This window comes from Salvelinus alpinus, chromosome 3 (genome assembly GCF_045679555.1).
Source record: "Salvelinus alpinus chromosome 3, SLU_Salpinus.1, whole genome shotgun sequence".
NCBI classification, from domain to species: domain Eukaryota; kingdom Metazoa; phylum Chordata; class Actinopteri; order Salmoniformes; family Salmonidae; genus Salvelinus; species Salvelinus alpinus.
In genome coordinates this window covers 35,641,240-35,659,034 of record NC_092088.1, presented here as the reverse complement: position 1 = coordinate 35,659,034, position 17,795 = coordinate 35,641,240, and the positions used below count along the sequence as shown (strand labels likewise).

At 45.4% G+C, this 17,795-nt stretch overlaps 1 protein-coding gene across 1 annotated transcript in view; it reads right to left on the bottom strand.

Moving 5' to 3' along the window:
• Nucleotides 1–17,084, bottom strand: part of LOC139569802 (kinesin light chain 1-like) — a 126,965-nt gene extending 109,881 nt beyond the window's left edge. The window contains exons 1-7 of the mRNA XM_071391160.1: nucleotides 16,822–17,084; nucleotides 14,544–14,771; nucleotides 11,513–11,591; nucleotides 10,466–10,468; nucleotides 9,069–9,291; nucleotides 4,371–4,458; nucleotides 3,189–3,290 (exon numbers count right to left, since the gene is read on the bottom strand). Of these exons, the coding sequence (XP_071247261.1) occupies nucleotides 3,189–3,290; nucleotides 4,371–4,458; nucleotides 9,069–9,291; nucleotides 10,466–10,468; nucleotides 11,513–11,591; nucleotides 14,544–14,771; nucleotides 16,822–17,073 (975 nt within the window). The 5' untranslated portion in view covers nucleotides 17,074–17,084. The remainder of the gene's footprint in view (nucleotides 1–3,188; nucleotides 3,291–4,370; nucleotides 4,459–9,068; nucleotides 9,292–10,465; nucleotides 10,469–11,512; nucleotides 11,592–14,543; nucleotides 14,772–16,821) is intronic.
• Between the last annotated feature and the right edge of the window lie 711 nt (nucleotides 17,085–17,795).

The following is a 17,795-nucleotide window of genomic DNA, read 5'->3' as shown; positions in this document are numbered from 1 at the left end:
CTCTCTGTCTCTCTACCCCCTACCTCTCTCTCTCTCTACCCCCTACCTCTCTCTCTCTCTACCCCCTACCTCTCTCTACCTCTCTACCTCTCTACCTCTACCTCTCTACCTCTCTACCTCTACCTCTCTACCTCTCTACCTCTACCTCTCTCTCTCTCTACCCCCTACCTCTCTCTCTCTCTACCCCCTACCTCTCTCTACCCCCTACCTCTCTCTACCTCTCTACCCCCTACCTCTCTCTACCTCTGTACCCCCTACCTCTCTCTACCTCTCTACCTCTCTACCTCTACCTCTCTCTCTCTCTACCCCCTACCTCTCTCTCTACCCCCTACCTCTCTCTCTACCCCCTACCTCTCTCTCTCTCTACCCCCTACCTCTCTCTCTCTACCCCCTACCTCTCTCTCTTTCTACCCACTACCTCTCTCTCTCTCTCTACCCACTACCTCTCTCTCTCTCTCTACCCCCTACCCCTCTCTCTCTCTCTCTCTCTACCCCCTACCTCCCGCTCTCTACCCCCTACCTCCCGCTCTCTACCCCCTACCTCTCGCTCTCTACCCCCTACCTCTCTCTCTCTACCCCCTACCTCTCGCTCTCTCTACCCCCTACCTCTCGCTCTCTCTACCCCCTACCTCTCGCTCTCTCTACCCCCTACCTCTCGCTCTCTCTACCCCCTACCTCTCTCTCTCTCTACCCCCTACCTCTCTCTCTCTCTACCCCCTACCTCTCTCTCTCTCTACCCCCTACCTCTCTCTCTCTCTACCCCCTACCTCTCTCTCTCTACCCCCTACCTCTCTCTCTCTCTCTCTACTACCCCTACCTCTCTCTACCCCCTACCTCTCTCTCTCTCTACTCCCTACCTCTCTCTCTCTCTACCCCCTACCTCTCTCGCTCTCTACCCCCTACCTCTCTCTCGCTCTCTACCCCCTACCTCTCGCTCTCTACCCCCTACCTCTCGCTCTCTACCCCCTACCTCTCTCTCTCTACCCCCTACCTCTCTCTCTCTACCCCCTACCTCTCTCTCTCTACCCCCTACCTCTCTCTCTCTCTACCCCCTACCTCTCTCTCTCTCTACCCCCTACCTCTCTCTCTCTCTACCCCCTACGTCTCTCTCTCTCTACCCCCTACCTCTCTCTCTCTCTACCCCCTACCTCTCTCTCTCTCTACCCCCTACCTCTCTCTCTCTCTACCCCCTACCTCTCTCTCTCTCTACCCCCTACCTCTCTCTCTCTCTACCCCCTACCTCTCTCTCTCTACCCCCTACCTCTCTCTCTCTCTACCCCCTACCTCTCTCACTCTCTCTACCCCCTACCTCTCTCTCTCACTCTCTCTCTACCCCCTACCTCTCTCTCTCACTCTCTCTCTACCCCCTATCTCTCTCTCTCACTCTCTCTCTACCCCCTACCTCTCTCACTCTCTCTCTACCCCCTACCTCTCTCTCTCACTCTCTCTCTACCCCCTACCTCTCGCTCTCTACCCCCTACCTCTCGCTCTCTACCCCCTACCTCTCGCTCTCTACCCCCTACCTCTCGCTCTCTACCCCCTACCTCCCGCTCTCTACCCCCTACCTCCCGCTCTCTACCCCCTACCTCTCGCTCTCTACCCCCTACCTCTCGCTCTCTACCCCCTACTTCTCTCTCTCTACCCCCTACCTCCCGCTCTCTACCCCCTACCTCCCGCTCTCTACCCCCTACCTCTCGCTCTCTACCCCCTACCTCTCGCTCTCTACCCCCTACCTCTCGCTCTCTCTACCCCCTACCTCTCGCTCTCTCTACCCCCTACCTCTCGCTCTCTCTACCCCCTACCTCTCGCTCTCTCTACCCCCTACCTCTCGCTCTCTCTACCCCCTACCTCTCTCTCTCTCTACCCCCTACCTCTCTCTCTCTCTACCCCCTACCTCTCTCTCTCTCTACCCCCTACCTCTCTCGCTCTCTACCCCCTACCTCTCTCTCGCTCTCTACCCCCTACCTCTCGCTCTCTACCCCCTACCTCTCGCTCTCCCCCCTACCTCTCTCTCGCTCTCTACCCCCTACCTCTCGCTCTCTACCCCCTACCTCTCGCTCTCCCCCCTACCTCTCGCTCTCTACCCCCTACCTCTCGCTCTCTACCCCCTACCTCTCGCTCTCTACCCCCTACCTCTCGCTCTCTACCCCCTACCTCTCGCTCTCTACCCCCTACCTCTCTCTCTCTACCCCCTACCTCTCTCTCTCTACCCCCTACCTCTCTCTCTCTACCCCCTACCTCTCTCTCTCTCTACCCCCTACCTCTCTCTCTCTCTACCCCCTACCTCTCGCTCTCTCTACCCCCTACCTCTCGCTCTCTCTACCCCCTACCTCTCTCTCTCTACCCCCTACCTCTCTCTCTCTCTACCCCCTACCTCTCTCTCTCTCTACCCCCTACCTCTCTCTCTCTCTACCCCCTACCTCTCTCTCTCTCTACCCCCTACCTCTCTCTCTCTCTACCCCCTACCTCTCTCTCTCTCTACCCCCTACCTCTCTCTCTCTCTACCCCCTACCTCTCTCTCTCTCTACCCCCTACCTCTCTCTCTCTCTACCCCCTACCTCTCTCTCTCTCTAACCCCTACCTCTCTCTCTCTCTACCCCCTACCTCTCTCTCTCTCTACCCCCTACCTCTCTCTCTCTCTACCCCCTACCTCTCTCTCTCTCTACCCCCTACCTCTCGCTCTCTACCCCCTACCTCTCGCTCTCTCTACCCCCTACCTCTCGCTCTCTACCCCCTACCTCTCGCTCTCTACCCCCTACCTCTCGCTCTCTACCCCCTACCTCTCGCTCTCTACCCCCTACCTCTCGCTCTCTACCCCCTACCTCTCGCTCTCTACCCCCTACCTCTCGCTCTCTACCCCCTACCTCTCGCCGTTATCACTTTTGCTTAATGTGATCTCAATTATTCCTTGTAATTGCTTCAGACAAGATGACCACTGAAGGGAACTTCATAGATGCATTAAGAACATAACTTTACTTTTTACCTCCCGTTTATAACAATTGTTCCATTGACATTTTTTTGACATTTTTTTTTTTATCACCCATTATTATAATTATCACATCACAGGAATTTCATTCAGCGTTGATTCGAGAATTTATATCAGAACTGAGGCCTAGATAAGTGTGTTTTGAGGTGATCTGAGCAATATCAGGAATGTAAAAGATAAGAGGTCCAGGGATGTGGCCTACCTTTTCTCTTATCTCCAGGGCTCTCTGGCACAATGGTTCGGCCTCCTTGTACTTGCCCCTCTTCCCATAGAGCACGGCAAGATTGTTGAGGGTGGCGGCAACCTGGATGACACGCACAAACCACACAAAACAGTGAGGATTACACAAATTGGAGTTAGTGTCACTCTTATCCAGGGTGGCAGGTGTTAAGTGTTGGGCCAGTAATCAAAAGGTCGCTGGTTCGAATCCCAGAGCCAACTAGGTGAAAAATCTGTCGATGTGCCCTTGAGCAAAAATGTAGATATTTCTATCCATGTCATCAGTTGATGCATCAAGACCATAAAATGGATATTTCCCAATCTAACAAACATCTGTCATGTTCTTGCCATCTGTTTCTAGGGCCTGGTATGAGTGAGATGGCTATAGCCAACAGTGTTTCATTAGTTTTTAAACAGGGCCAAGGAGAGACCGCGAGAGAGGGGGAGTTCAGGGCCTTCCTCCAACCCTTATTCTTTAGCAAATACATATAATCATCCTTTCTTTCCCTTGGCAACACCAGCAGGGTACGAGTCTCTGTCCAAATGGCATCCTATTCCCTACATAGTGCACTACTTTTAACCAGGGTTTTATGTAAAGAATAGGGTGCCATTTGAGACTCAGGCTATTGCTATTCATCCACTCCCATGGATGGTGATGAAGTGGTCCTGTTCCCTGTGTGTGATGCTGTTTTGAAAGGCATCACTTCTAAATGCCTGTTCCCTGTGTGTGATGCTGTTTTGAAAAGGCATCACTTCTAAATACCTGTTCCCTGTGTGTGATGCTGTTTTGAAAGGCATCACTTCTAAATGCCTGTTCCCTGTGTGTGATGCTGTTTTGGAAATGATTGGATTTAATGATTACATTAGTTCCGGGTTTAGGTGAAAGGGCATTGAACGGTTGTGATTGATGACTCATGTAAGTGAGACAAGCGACAGAAATCCATACCAGGAATTGATGTGGATGAAGCAATGAATCCATATAGACACACAATGTGGGACAATAAGTAAGGCGGGCTGTACATTTGTGCCTTCCCAGTGACAGAGCCATTCTGGCTATTATGAACTGATGACACCTGATGACAAATCTTTTTACTCTACATATGGGTCAGTCTGTCAGTTTGTTTGTCAACATAGCGTGGTTGTCATGACGAGGGCCCATGCTTACAGCGCGGTGGTCTTTGCCGAGAGCCTTCTCCCGGATGGACAGCGCGTCGTTGAGCAGATGGGCAGCCTCTTTGTATTTCTTCTGATCCCTGGAGAGAGAGATAGTCCAATATGATCTCAGCATACATGCACACTGCCAAGTCATACTGTGCCGTCTTCACAACATGCATAGAAATGCAGAAATTAAGCCAGGATAGAATACATGCACTGAACGATTCATATTTGACCAACATTTAACTTACGATACCAGGCCAAGTATCACGATACCGAGTGGTATCGGGGTACCACAGGGGAGGAAATTCAGAGGCCTAGCGTCCCGTTACTTTTTATATCCAGTACCAGTCAAAGGTTTGTACACACCTACTTAAAGTTTTTTTTTTTTTTTTTACTATTTTCTACAAGGAAAACACTGCACACTTCTGCTCATGCTCCCAGGTGTTATTTATTTATAACGTTTCGACACTTAGGTCCTCATCAGGCATCCATATCCCAGGTGCGGGTGGAAGGTACTATATATACAGTTGAAGTCTGAAGTTAACATACACTTAGGTTGGACTCATTAAAACTTGTTTATCAACCATTCCACAAATTTCTTGTTAACAAACTATAGTTTTGGCAAGTCGGTTAGGACAACTACTTTGTGCATGACAAGTAATTTTTCCAACAATTGCTTCCAGACAGATTATTTCACTGTATCACAATTCCAGTGGGTCAGAAGTTTACATACACTAAGTTGACTGTGTCTTTAACCTCTCTGGGATATTCGGGACGGTAGCGTCCCACCTCAACAACAGCCAGTGAAAGTGCAGGGCGCCAAATTAAAAACAGAAATCCCATAATTAAAATTCCTCAAACATACAAGTATTTCACACCATTTTAAAGATAAACTTGTTGTAAATCCAGCCACAGTGTCCGATTTCAAAAAGGCTTTACGACAAAAGCAAACCAAACGATTATGTTAGGTCAGTACCTAGTCACAGAAAAACACAGCCATTTTTCCAGCCAAAGAGAGCAGTCACAAAAAGCGATAAAATGAATCACTAACCTTTGATGATCTTCATCAGATGACACTCATAGGACTTCATGTTACACAATACATGTATGTTTTGTTCGATAAAGTTCATATTTATATCCAAAAAGCTCAGTGTACATTGGCGAGTTATGTTCAGTAATTCCAAAACATCCGGGTGAATTTGCAGAGAGCCACATCAATTTACAGAAATACTCATAATAAACATTACAAGTGTTAGGCATGGAATTTTAGATCCACTTCTCCTTCAGATTTCGGATCAAACCAGACAGATATCCGCCATGTTGTGGAGTCAACAAAGTCAGAAATAGCATTATAAATATTCACTTACCTTTGATGATCTTCATAAGAATGCACTCCCAGGAATCCCAGTTCAACAATAAAATGTTTGACTTGTTCAATAAAGTCCATCATTTATGTCCAAATACCTCCTTTTTTTGCGCGATCGCTTAGTTCAGACAAAGTCAAAAAAGTTATTACAGTTCGTAGAAACATGTCAAACGATGTATAGAATCAATCTTTAGGATTTTTTTATCATAAATCTTCAATAATGTTCCGACCGGAGAATTCCTTTGTCTTCAGAAATGCAATGGAACTCAAGCTAACTCTCACGTGAACGTGCATGGTCAGCTCATGCCACTCTGTCAGACCTCTGACTCATTCTGCTCCCATTCCCCCCTCCTTCACAGTAGAAGCATCAAACAAGGTTCTAAAGACTGTTGACATCTAGTGGAAGCCTTAGGAAGTGCAACTTGACACCATAGACACAGTATATTCGATAGGCCATGAGTTAAACTACAAACCTCAGATTCACCTACTTCCTGGTTGGATTTTTTCCTCAGGTTTTTGCCTGCCATATGAGTTCTGTTATACTCACAGACATCATTCAAACAGTTTTAGAAACTTCAGAGTGTTTTCTATTCAAAATCTACTAATAATATGCATATCCTAGCATCTGGGCCTGAGTAGCAGGCAGTTTACTCTGTGCACGCTTTTCATCCGGACGTTTAAATACTGCCCCCTACCCAAGAGAGGTTAAAGTGGCATTATTAAAGTGACTAGTGTTCCATTTACTAAAGTGGCCAATGATATCAAGTCTGTAAGTAGGCAGCCGCCTCTCTGTGCTAGTGGTGGCTGTTTAACAATTTGATGGCCTTGAGATACAAGCTGTTTTTCAATCTCTCTGTCCCAGCTTTGATGCACATGTACTGACCTCGCCTTCTGGATGGAAGCAGGGTGAACAGGTAGTGGCTCGGGTGGTTATTGTCCTTGATGATCTTTTTTGCCTTCCTGTGACATCGTGTGTTGTAGATGTCCTGGAGGGCAGGTAGTTTGCCCCCAGTGATGCGTTCTGCAGACTACACCACCCTCTGGAGAGCCCTGCGGTTGTGGGTGGTGCAGTTGCCGTACCATACAGCCAGACAGGATGCTCTCAATTGTGCACATGTAAAAGTTAGTGAGGGTTTTCGGTGACAAGCCACATTTCTTCAGCCGCCTGAGGTTGAAGAGACGATGTTGCAACTTATTTCACCACACTGTCTGTATGCATGTACAATTTCAGTTTGTCGGTGATATGTACACAGAGGAACTTAAAATGTTCCACCTTCTCCACTGCTGTCCCGTCGATGTGGATGGGGGGGGTGCACCCTTCGCTGTTTCCTGAAGTCCACGATCATCTCTTTTGTTTAACTGACATTGACTGAGAGGTTATTTTCCTGACACCACACTCCGAGGGCCTTCACCTCCTACCTGTAGGCTGTCTCGTCGTGGTTGGTAATCAAGCCTACCACTGTAGTGTCGTCTGCAAACTTGTTGATTGAGTTGGAGGCGTGCATGGCCACGCAGTCGTGGGTGAACAGGGAGTACAGGCGAGTGCTGAGAACGCACCCTTGTGGGGCCCCAGTGTTGAGGATCAGCAGGGTGAAGATGTTGTTTCCTACCTTCACCACCTGGGGGCGGCCTGTCAGGAAGTCCTGGACCCAGTTGCACGCGGCGGGGTCGAGACCCAGGGTCTCAAGCTTAATGATGAGTTGAGGGTACTATGGTGTTGAATGCTGAGCTGTAGTCAATGAACAGCATTCTTACATAGGTATTCATCTTGTCCAGATGGGATAGAGAAGTGTGTAGTGTGATGGCAATTGCATCGTCTGTGGACCTATTGGGGCGGTAAGCAAATTTATGTGGGTCTACAGTAACAGGTAGGGTGGAGGTGATGTGCTCCTTGACTAGCCTCTGATGACAGAGGTGAGTGCTACAGGTGATAGTCATTTAGTTCAGTTACTTTAGCTTTCTTGGGAACAAAACCAATGGTGGCCATCTTGAAGCATGTGGGGACAGCAGACTGGGATAGGGATTGATTGAATATGTCCATAAACACACCAGCCAGCTGGTCTGCGCATGCTCTGAGGACGCGGCTAGGGACGCCGCCTGGGCCGGCAGCCGTGTTGGTGGCACTGTCGGTGGCATTCGAGTGTATTACTTGCTTGTGTACTGCAATCGATATGCTAATAGAATTTAGGTAGCCTTGTTCTCAGATTAGCTTTATTGTAGCTGGGGATTTAAACAAATGCAGCCTCAGGAGATATGGTTTCCAGTTTGCATGAAGTCCAGTTAAGTTCCTTGATGGCCGTCTTGATATCCGCTTGCGGGGGGGATATGCACGGCTGTGATGATAACCTAGGAGAATTCTCTTGGGAGATAATATGGTCGGCATTTGATTGTGAGGAATTCTAGGTCAGGTGAACAAAAGGACTTGAGTTCTTGTATGTTGTTTCAATTACACCATGAAACGTTAAATCGTGAAACCTACACCCCCGCCCATCTTCTTGCCAGAGAGATGTTTGTTCCTGTCGGCGCAAAATGCACTGAAAATCCCGTTGGTGGTACGGACTCCGACCGCATGTCCCCAGCTAGCCATGTCTCCGTGAAACAGAGTATGTTACAATCCCGGATATCACTTTGGAAAGCAACTCTTGCCCTAATTTCGTCGACTTTGTTAATTAGGGACTGGACATTAGCGAGTAATACACTCTGAAGCGGTGGGTGGTGTGCGTGCATCCGAAGCCTCACTAGAAGACCGCTCCTCCGACGGCGTTGTTTTGAGTCTGCCTCTGGAATCAGTTCAAATGCCCTGGGAGGTGCAGCCAAAGAATCCACTTTGAGAAAGTCGTATTTCTGGTAAGTTGACGCCTATCTGATATCCAATAGTTCTTCCCAGGTGTATGGAATAACACTTAAGGTTTTCTGGGCTAACAACGTAAGAAATTATACATAAAAAAAACAAAATACTGCACAGTTTCCTAAGGACTTGAAGCGAAGCTGCCATCTATCAGCGCCATCTTGCAGCTGGGGTGAAATGGTACTATGGTATTCTAAAATGTTGGCATCATAAGTATCAAGACGTTTTGGTTCCGTGATATTACCGTGGTACCGGTATACCGTGCAACACTACTCCAAATTCTACAAAAGATGACAACTAGGAAAATCTAGCCAAGCAAACTGAACAAAATAACCAGCAAATCATGCAGCATTGTCCCCATGTTAGCCAGGTAGGGTAGGATTCAGGGTCTTGTCAAATAAAATAAAAAGTTACAAAACACTTTCAAATGTCTGCAGAGTGGCCTAATGAACACGACCCTGGTATAAATCAAGGAGGATGCCAGGCCTTACCTGTAGACCAGGGCCAGGATGTTGAGCATGGTGGCCACGTCAGGGTGGTCGTGTCCGGAAGTCTTTTCCAGGTCCTCAAGGGCCTGTTTGCAGAGGGGCACGGCCACCTCGTAGCGGCCCTGTGAGGCATACTGGATCACCAGGTTGTGGAGGGTCCTCAGGCGGGCCGGGATCTCATAGCCTCCCTGCTGGGCTGCAGCCACCGCCGCACTGTTGTTCTGCCCTGTGGGGGTGGAGAAGGGAGAGAACACAGAGGGCAAAGGTCATGTCAACAGCAAAGAAACTTTGTGACCTTTTTTTGGCAACAAACAGTGCCGCAGTTGATTGAATTTTGTAATTGTGTAGCAAGAATTTTGTAATTGTGTAGCAAGTCTTGCTACAGTGTAGCAAGACTACAATAATAAATGACAAGTTAATATGGTTTTTCAACAATATCTAAGAGCACTCTAAGCAGGGTTCGTACAGACAGTGGCAAGTCAAATTCAAGGACTTTCAAGCACTAATACACACTACCGTTCAAAAGTTTGGGGTCACTTAGAAATGTCCTTGCTTTTAAAGAAAAGCAAATTTTTTGTCCTTTTAAAATAACATCAAATGGATCAGAAATACAGTGTAGACATTGTTAGTGTTGTAAATGACTATTATATCTGGAAACGGCTGATAATTTATGGAATATCTACATAATGGGCCTCTGAACACCTATCAGCAACCATCACTCCTGCGTTCCGATGGCACATTGTGTTAGCTAATCCAAGTTTATAATTTTAAAAGGCAAATTAATCATTAGAAAACCCTTTTGCAATTATGTTAGCACAGCTGAACTGTTGTTCTGATTAAAGAAGCAATAAAACTGGCCTTCTTTAGACTAGTTGAGTATCTGGAGCATCAGCATTGTTGGTTCGACTACAGGCTCGAAATGGTCAGAAACAAAGAACTTTCTTATGAAACTCGTCAGTCTATTCTTGTTGTGAGAAATTAAGGCTATTGCATGCGAGAAATTGCCAAGAAACTGAAGATCTCGTACAACGCTGTGAACTACTCCCTTCACAGTACAGCGCAAACTGGCTCTAACCAGAATAGAAAGAGGAGTGGGAGGCCCCGGTGCACAACTGAGCAAGAGGACAAGTACATTAGTGTCTAGTCTTCAACTGGCAGCTTCATTAAATAGTACCTGCAAAACACTAGTCTCAACGTCAACAGTGAAGAGGCGACACTGGGATGCTGGACTAGTAACCGAAAAGTTGCTGGATCGAATCCCCGAGCTTACAAGGTAAAAATCTATTATTCTGCCCCTGAGCAAGGCACTGTTCCCCAGGCGCCGACGACTTAGATGTCGATTAAAGAGGGGTTGGATAACTGCGGAAGACATTTCAGTTGAAGGTATTCAGTTGTACAACTGACTAGGTGTCCCCCAATGTACCCAGAGGAGGACGGAAGCTAGCTGTTTGGTCCTACCCTACAGAGTGCTGTTGAGACTACAGTAGACCTTCTTTGCAAAATAGTGTATTTTAATAAATTATTTGATGACATGATTATATTTAGTATAGTTTTATCTAAAAAGGTTAACTTTTAAAATGTTTTACATTTAGTGAAAATCCTCAGTGAAAATGAAATTCACTGAGGATGGTCCTCCCTTTCCTCCTCTGAGGAGCCTCCACTGGTGAAGACACATTTTTGAATGAGATGTTTGTCGAGCAGGTGTCCACATACACATAAAGCAGAATATCGCGGGCGCCCTTTGAATGAGGCAAAAAAGCTCTGGAAAGAAAAAGCTTTTTAATGTAGAACTGGTGCCAGCTGAGGATGCAGCGTTATCTTTCCCCCTTCAGGGCCAATTCATCCATGCTCGTACTGTTAAAGTCTGACGCATCTTTTGCACCTTACGCTGTATGGGTTGGTTGAGTCCAGTGATGTAGTGGTAAAAAAAATAAAAGTGAGTAAAGTATACTGAACAAAAATATAAAAATCACAACATGTAAAGTATTGGTCCCAAGTTTCATGAGTTGAAATAAAAGATCCCAGAAATTTTCCAGATGCACAAAAGGCAGGTTTGAATATACATTTGCTCTGCATTTTAGCTATTGATGTGATGTTTGGCAGTGCCTAATCAGTCAGTTCTGTACCTGCTTGGCTGAGTGGCAGTGTGGGTGGAATGAGCGAGCTCACCTGGCAACCAGAGCGTGAAACACGTGAGGAATTAAAACTCAGCAGTCTGCCTGGAAATTAATTCGTAAGACCAATATATTATTTACACTAATATTTTTCAGATTAACATATTTGATCATTTTCTGTTCCTCGCATTTTAAATTCAAGTACCAACTTGAGAAAATGTCTGATTTTCAAGTTATTCCAGTACATCAGAGTGCCAAATTCAAGTACTTCAAGCACCTCAAGCGAACCCCGTGTAAGGGACGTAGTAATGATGTCAGTGGTATCAGTCTTACTGCCTTGGCCTTGCTCCTCAAAATCGTTGGGGAAGAGATCATCCAGAGAGTCCTTGGGGGGCTCGCCATCCTTCTCCTCCTGTTGATAGACCACATCACCCATCATTAGCCAAATCAACACAGACACAGGATGTCAGTTGTGAAGCATGTGTGTGAGCAGCTGTTGGGGGCAGTTTCTTTATCGGCCATGTTGGAGAATTTAAAGCTTTGAGAATTCATAACTCTTCAACATATACTGATAACGTTATAATGAATGTGGCAGATATTCTGAAAAAAATAGCAATTTTTTATTCATAATCGTCTCAAGATGGGTGGACAAAAACCTAAACCATTTGGTTATTTTTCAGATACGTTTTGAACTAATAACAAGAACCCTTGGGGGTAATGGAACACCCATATACAGTTGAAGTCAGAAGTTTACATACACCTTAACCAAATATATTTAAACTCAGTTTCACAATTCCTGACATTTAATCCTCGTAAAAATCCCATGTCTTAGGTCAGTTAGGATAAACACTTTATTTTAAGAATGTGAAATGTCAGAATAATAGTAGAGGGAACGACTTATTTCAGCTTTTATTTCTTTCATCACATTCCCAGTGGGTCAGAAGTTAACATACACTCAATTAGTATTTGGAAGCATGGCCTTTAAATTGTTTAACTTGGGTCAAACGTTTTTGGGTAGCCTTCCACAAGCTTCCCACAATAAGTTGGGTGAATTTTGGCCCATTCCTCCTGACAGAGCAGGTAAAACTGAGTCAGGTTTCTAGGCCTCCTTGCTCACACATGCTTTTTCAGTTCTGCCCACAAATTTTTTATGGGATTGAGGTCGAGGCTTTGTGATGGCCACTCAAATACCTTGACATTGTTGTCCTTAAGCCATTTTGCCACAACTTGGAAGTATGCTTTGGGTCATTGTCCATTTGGAAGACCCATTTGCGACTAAGTTTTAACTTCTTGACTGACATCTTGAGATGTTGCTTCAATATATCCACATAATTTTCCTACCTCATGATGCCATCTATTTGTGAAGTGCACCAGTCCCTCCTGCAGCAAAGCACCCCCACAACATGATGCTCCCACCCCCGTGCTTCATGGTTGGGACAGTGTTCTTGCGTTTGCAAGACTCCCCCTTTTTCCTCCAAACATAACGATGGTCATTATGGCCAAAGAGTTCCATTAATGTTTCATCAGACCAGAGGACATTTCTCCAAAAAGTACGATCTTTGTCCCAATGTACAGTTGCAAACCGTAGTCTGGCTTTTTTATGGCGGTTTTGGAGCAGTGGCTTCTTCCTTGCTGAGCGGCCTTTCAGGTTATGTTGATATAGGACTCGTTTTACTGTGGATATAGATACTTTTGTACCTGTTTCCTCCAGCATCTTCACAATCCTTTTCTGGGATTGATTTGCACTTTTCGCACCAAAGTACATTCATCTCTAGGAGACAGAACGCGTCTCCTTCCTGAGCTGTATGACGGCTGCGTGGTTCCATGGTGTTTATACTTGCGTACTATTGTTTGTACAGATGAACGTGGTACCTTCAGGCATTTGGAAATTGCTCCCAAGGATAAACCAGACTTGTGGAGGTCTACAAAAAAAAATCTGAGGTCTTGGGTGATTTCCTTTGATTTTCCCATGATGTCAAGCAGAGAGGCACTGAGTTTGAAGGTAGGCCTTGACATACATCCACAGGTACACTCCAATTGACTCAAATGGTCTCAATTAGCCATCAGAAGCTTCTAAAGCCATGACATAATTTTCTGGACTTGTCCAAGCTGTTTAAAAGGCACAGTCAACTTAGTGTATGTAAACTTCTGACCCACTGGAATTGTGATACAGTGAATTATAAGTGAGAATCAGTCTGTAAACAATTGTTGGAGAAATTACTTGTGTCATACACAAAGTAGATGTCCTAACCGACTTGCCAAAACTATAGTTTGTTAAGAAGAAATGTGTGGAGTGGTTGAAAAACAAGTTTTAAAATGTCTCCAACCTAAGTGTATGTAAACTTCCAACTTCAACTGTATATTAAAAAAATATATTTGCCAGGTAACCTCTTCAAAGACCTTAAAATGGAGGGCGAACGCCGGGCGAACGCTGTGGTCCCAGAGGTTTAATCTGGAAAGGTTCCTGCAGAGTTAAGCAGCAGCCTTGCGTGGGCTTTTACAGCTTCAGTGAGTGACTCAGGAGAAAGTCAAGGATTAATTTAATGTGATGAACTGTTCAGAATCTTGCAGATATACATTACGGCCAATTCTATAGATATATATATATCGGTTCTGGAAAATGCACTTCTATCTGAACGTTTTAACAGAATGCATAAATGCAGGGTTGTTTTCATTTGGCATCGAATGGAAGAAAACAGACTGAAACAGGGAGGGACTACAGCTCATTTTCCCTTGCAAAGCGTTTTAAAATGCTTAAAAATGTTCTGTGACCTAATGAACGTGACCCAGGGGGATTCATTCCAACCACTGGATCAATGAGGCCCTGACCAGTCCCTTTCCAGGGGACTGACGTTAATCTCACTAATTTCAGATTTCCTCTCTGGTTAGTACGCTGCTCTTCAGAGAAAAGCTATTGCATACAGAATCAGATAAAAAAGTTGCATGTCTTCTATTTTTCATGATAATCTAAATTGAAACTGATGTGATAGATAAAATGCAGACACAAGTCACAAGAAAATCACAGAGACCAAATCAATGAATGACCCATTTGGCCCTAAAGCATTGCTTTACCTTAGGCAGGGTGAGAAAAATTACATTTTAAAGCACCCCGTTACAGTGGAGATCTGCAATATAGGCATTTAGAAAAGCAGTACATGCTTGGTTAAACAAAAAAATACCCAATCTTTATGGTGAAAAGATTCATAAGCAGATTGAGGGGAGAAAACAGAAAAGCTAGTTCACCATAACCTGTGATGAAATGTGTTAAAGGTTACACTTCAAACCGCCAATAGCGTGGGTGCGTAGGGTGTGTGTGTGTAAACGTTTTTACATGCACATGCGTGCATCTACGCATTTCTTAGACACTTACGGTGTACTTGTCGTACTTCTTGAGCTGGTTCATGAACTCCAGGTGCTTCTTCTCCTCCTCCAGCTGAGCCACGCTTTGCTCGCACTTCTGCAGTTTCTGCTGGGTGTCGGCCAGCTCGTCCCTGAGCCACTGGTTCTCCTGGCATAGCCGACGCACCTGGGTTCGCAACTTCTGCTTCTCAGACTCCGCCGCGTTCAGATGGTTAGACAGGGCCATCATCACCTGAGTGGAAGAGGGAATTATATTTTAAAATCATACCACTGCACATCAGTAGCTGTCCATGGTTATCTTTAATCCTAGTTATTCCTGGTTCTTCAGATGGAGAAATTGCATAAGAGGAGTAAGAGAACAAGGGAATGGCAGAGAGGTACAGTGGGGAGAACAAGTATTTGATACACTGCCGATTTTGCAGGTTTTCCTACTTACAAAGCATGTAGAGGTCTGTAATTATTATCATAGGTACACTTCAACTATGAGAGACGGAATCTAAAACAAAAATCCAGAAAATCACATTGTATGATTTTTAAGTAATTAATTTGCATTTTATTGCATGACATAAGTATTTGATACATCAGAAAAGCAGAACTTAATATTTGGTACAGAAACCTTTGTTTGCAATTACAGAGATCATACGTTTCCTGTAGTTCTTGACTAGGTTTGCACACACTGCAGCAGAGATTTTGGCCCACTCCTCCCTACAGATCTTCTCCAGATCCTTCAGGTTTCGGGGCTGTCGCTGGGCAATACGGACTTTCAGCTCCCTCCAAAGATTTTCTATTGGGTTCAGGTCTGGAGACTGGCTAGGCCACTCCAGGACCTTGAGATGCTTCTTACGGAGCCACTCCTTAGTTGCCATGGCTGTGTGCTTCGTGTCGTTGTCATGCTGGAAGACCCAGCCACGACCCATCTTCAATGCTCTTACTGAGGGAAGGAGGTTGTTGGCCAAGATCTCGCGATACATGGCCCCATCCATCCTCCCCTCAATACGGTGCAGTCGTCCTGTCCCCTTTGCAGAAAAGCATCCCCAAAGAATGATGTTTCCACCTCCATGCTTCACGGTTGGGATGGTGTTCTTGGGGTTGTACTCATACTTCTTCTTCCTCCAAACACGGCGAGTGGAGTTAGACCAAAAAGCTCTATTTTTGTCTCATCAGACCACATGACCTTCTCCCATTCCTCCTCTGGATCATCCAGATGGTCATTGGCAAACTTCAGACAGGCCTGGACATGCACTGGCTTAAGCAGGGGGACCTTGCGTGCGCTGCAGGATTTTAATCCATGACGGCGTAGTGTGTTACTAATGGTTTTCTTTGAGACTGTGGTCCCAGCTCTCTTCAGGTCATTGACCAGGTCCTGCCGTGTAGTTCTGGGCTGATCCCTCACCTTCCTCATGATCATTGATGCCCCACGAGGTGAAATCTTGCATGGAGCCCCAGACCGAGGGTGATTGACCGTCATCTTGAACTTCTTCCATTTTCTAATAATTGCGCCAACAGTTGTTTCCTTCTCACCAAGCTGCTTGCCTATTGTCCTGTAGCCCATCCCAGCCTTGTGCAGGTCTACAATTTTATCCCTGATGTCCTTACACAGCTCTCTGGTCTTGGCCATTGTGGAGAGGTTGGAATCTGTTTGATTGTGTGTGGACAGGTGTCTTTTATACAGGTAACGAGTTCAAACAGGTGCAGTTAATACAGGTAATGAGTGGAGAACAGGAGGGCTTCTTAAAGAAAAACTAACAGGTCTGTGAGAGACGGAATTCTTACTGGTTGGTAGGTGATCAAATACTTATGTCATGCAATAAAATGCAAATTAATTATTTAAAAATCATACAATGTGATTTTCTGGATTTTTGTTTTAGATTCCGTCTCTCACAGTTGAAGTGTACCTATGATAAAAATTACAGACCTCTACATGCTTTGTAAGTAGGAAAACCTGCAAAATCGGCAGTGTATCAAATACTTGTTCTCCCCACTGTAGGTGGTAAGGGAGAGAGAGAGCCTTGTGAAACGGAGACACTAAGACAACTAGCTGTGGTTAGGGTGAATCATCAGGATTGTTTTCCTAAGCTTGATCTAATTTAAAATAAGGAAGTTTCTGTGAAATATAAATACCTTCAGAAATGGAAGACTCATATTAGCAACTAGTTTTTAGAGAACCTGGTCCAAGATCTGTTATCTTGCCAACAGTCATTGTCACACCAAACAAAGTTTGCAAGACAGCACTAAACAGATCTGGAACCAAGCTACTCAGACCCTCCCACAGGCTTACATACCTGTGCTTCTCCCAGGCCCAGCTCAATCATCTCCACAGACTTGCGCAGCAGGCTGGACTTCTCTTGCACCAGGTTGGCCTCCTCATCTTTCTTCAGGCACTTGATGGTCTCCAGCAGGCTGTGCAGGAATGAGTTGTGCTCATTCTTCAGCGCCTCCAGGCCCTGGATTACCAGCTTGGTGTTGGAGATGATCTCTTCCTGGGACAGTTTCTCCAGCTTCTCTTGCCTCCTCGGGTACACCATCATGGACATTGTCAAGTCTATCTTAGGCGGACCTGAGGGGAAAGGAAGGTGGAAACAGAGGAGGACAAGGGTGGGTTAATGTCTTGGAACAGAGATGTAAAGATTGTGCTGCAAAAATTCCCGTAACTTCCCCAAAAATCCCAGGTTTTACAGTTGGACGATTCCCGGAATCAGAAGTTTTGCAACCCTAGGTAGAGAGAGGCCCAATCAATGTCATGTGAAAGGACATTTCAATTAAAAACTATTCATCCCAGAGGGGCAAGTATTGCAGGGCATATTAGAAGACGAGTAAAAACCATAATTGATTGGTATTCAAACATAGCTGTGTTCGTTCTCTCTTGCCTTCGTGTACCCAGAGCCTATTAGCCTAACAGCTCCCATCAAGAGACAAACAGGAGACTGTTTGTCTTGACTGAAGCTCCAGAGCAAAAGCACAGCAGCATTTCCTTTATATTCCCTGCTATCCTTATCAATGTTTTAAACCCTCACCCTCTGGCCTAAATTACAACGGATTTGATCTTCACATTACTGCTTAGTGCTCACAGTCCCCAGTCTCAGCGACACATTCTAAAGCAAATACTGGAACAATATTTCTAACATAGTTGTGGCCAAAAGTTTTGAGAATGTAAAAATGTATATTTGTGTCAAAGTCTGCTGCCTCAGCTTGTATGATGGCAATTTGCATATACTCCAGAATGTTATGAAGAGTGATGAGATGAATTGCAATTCAT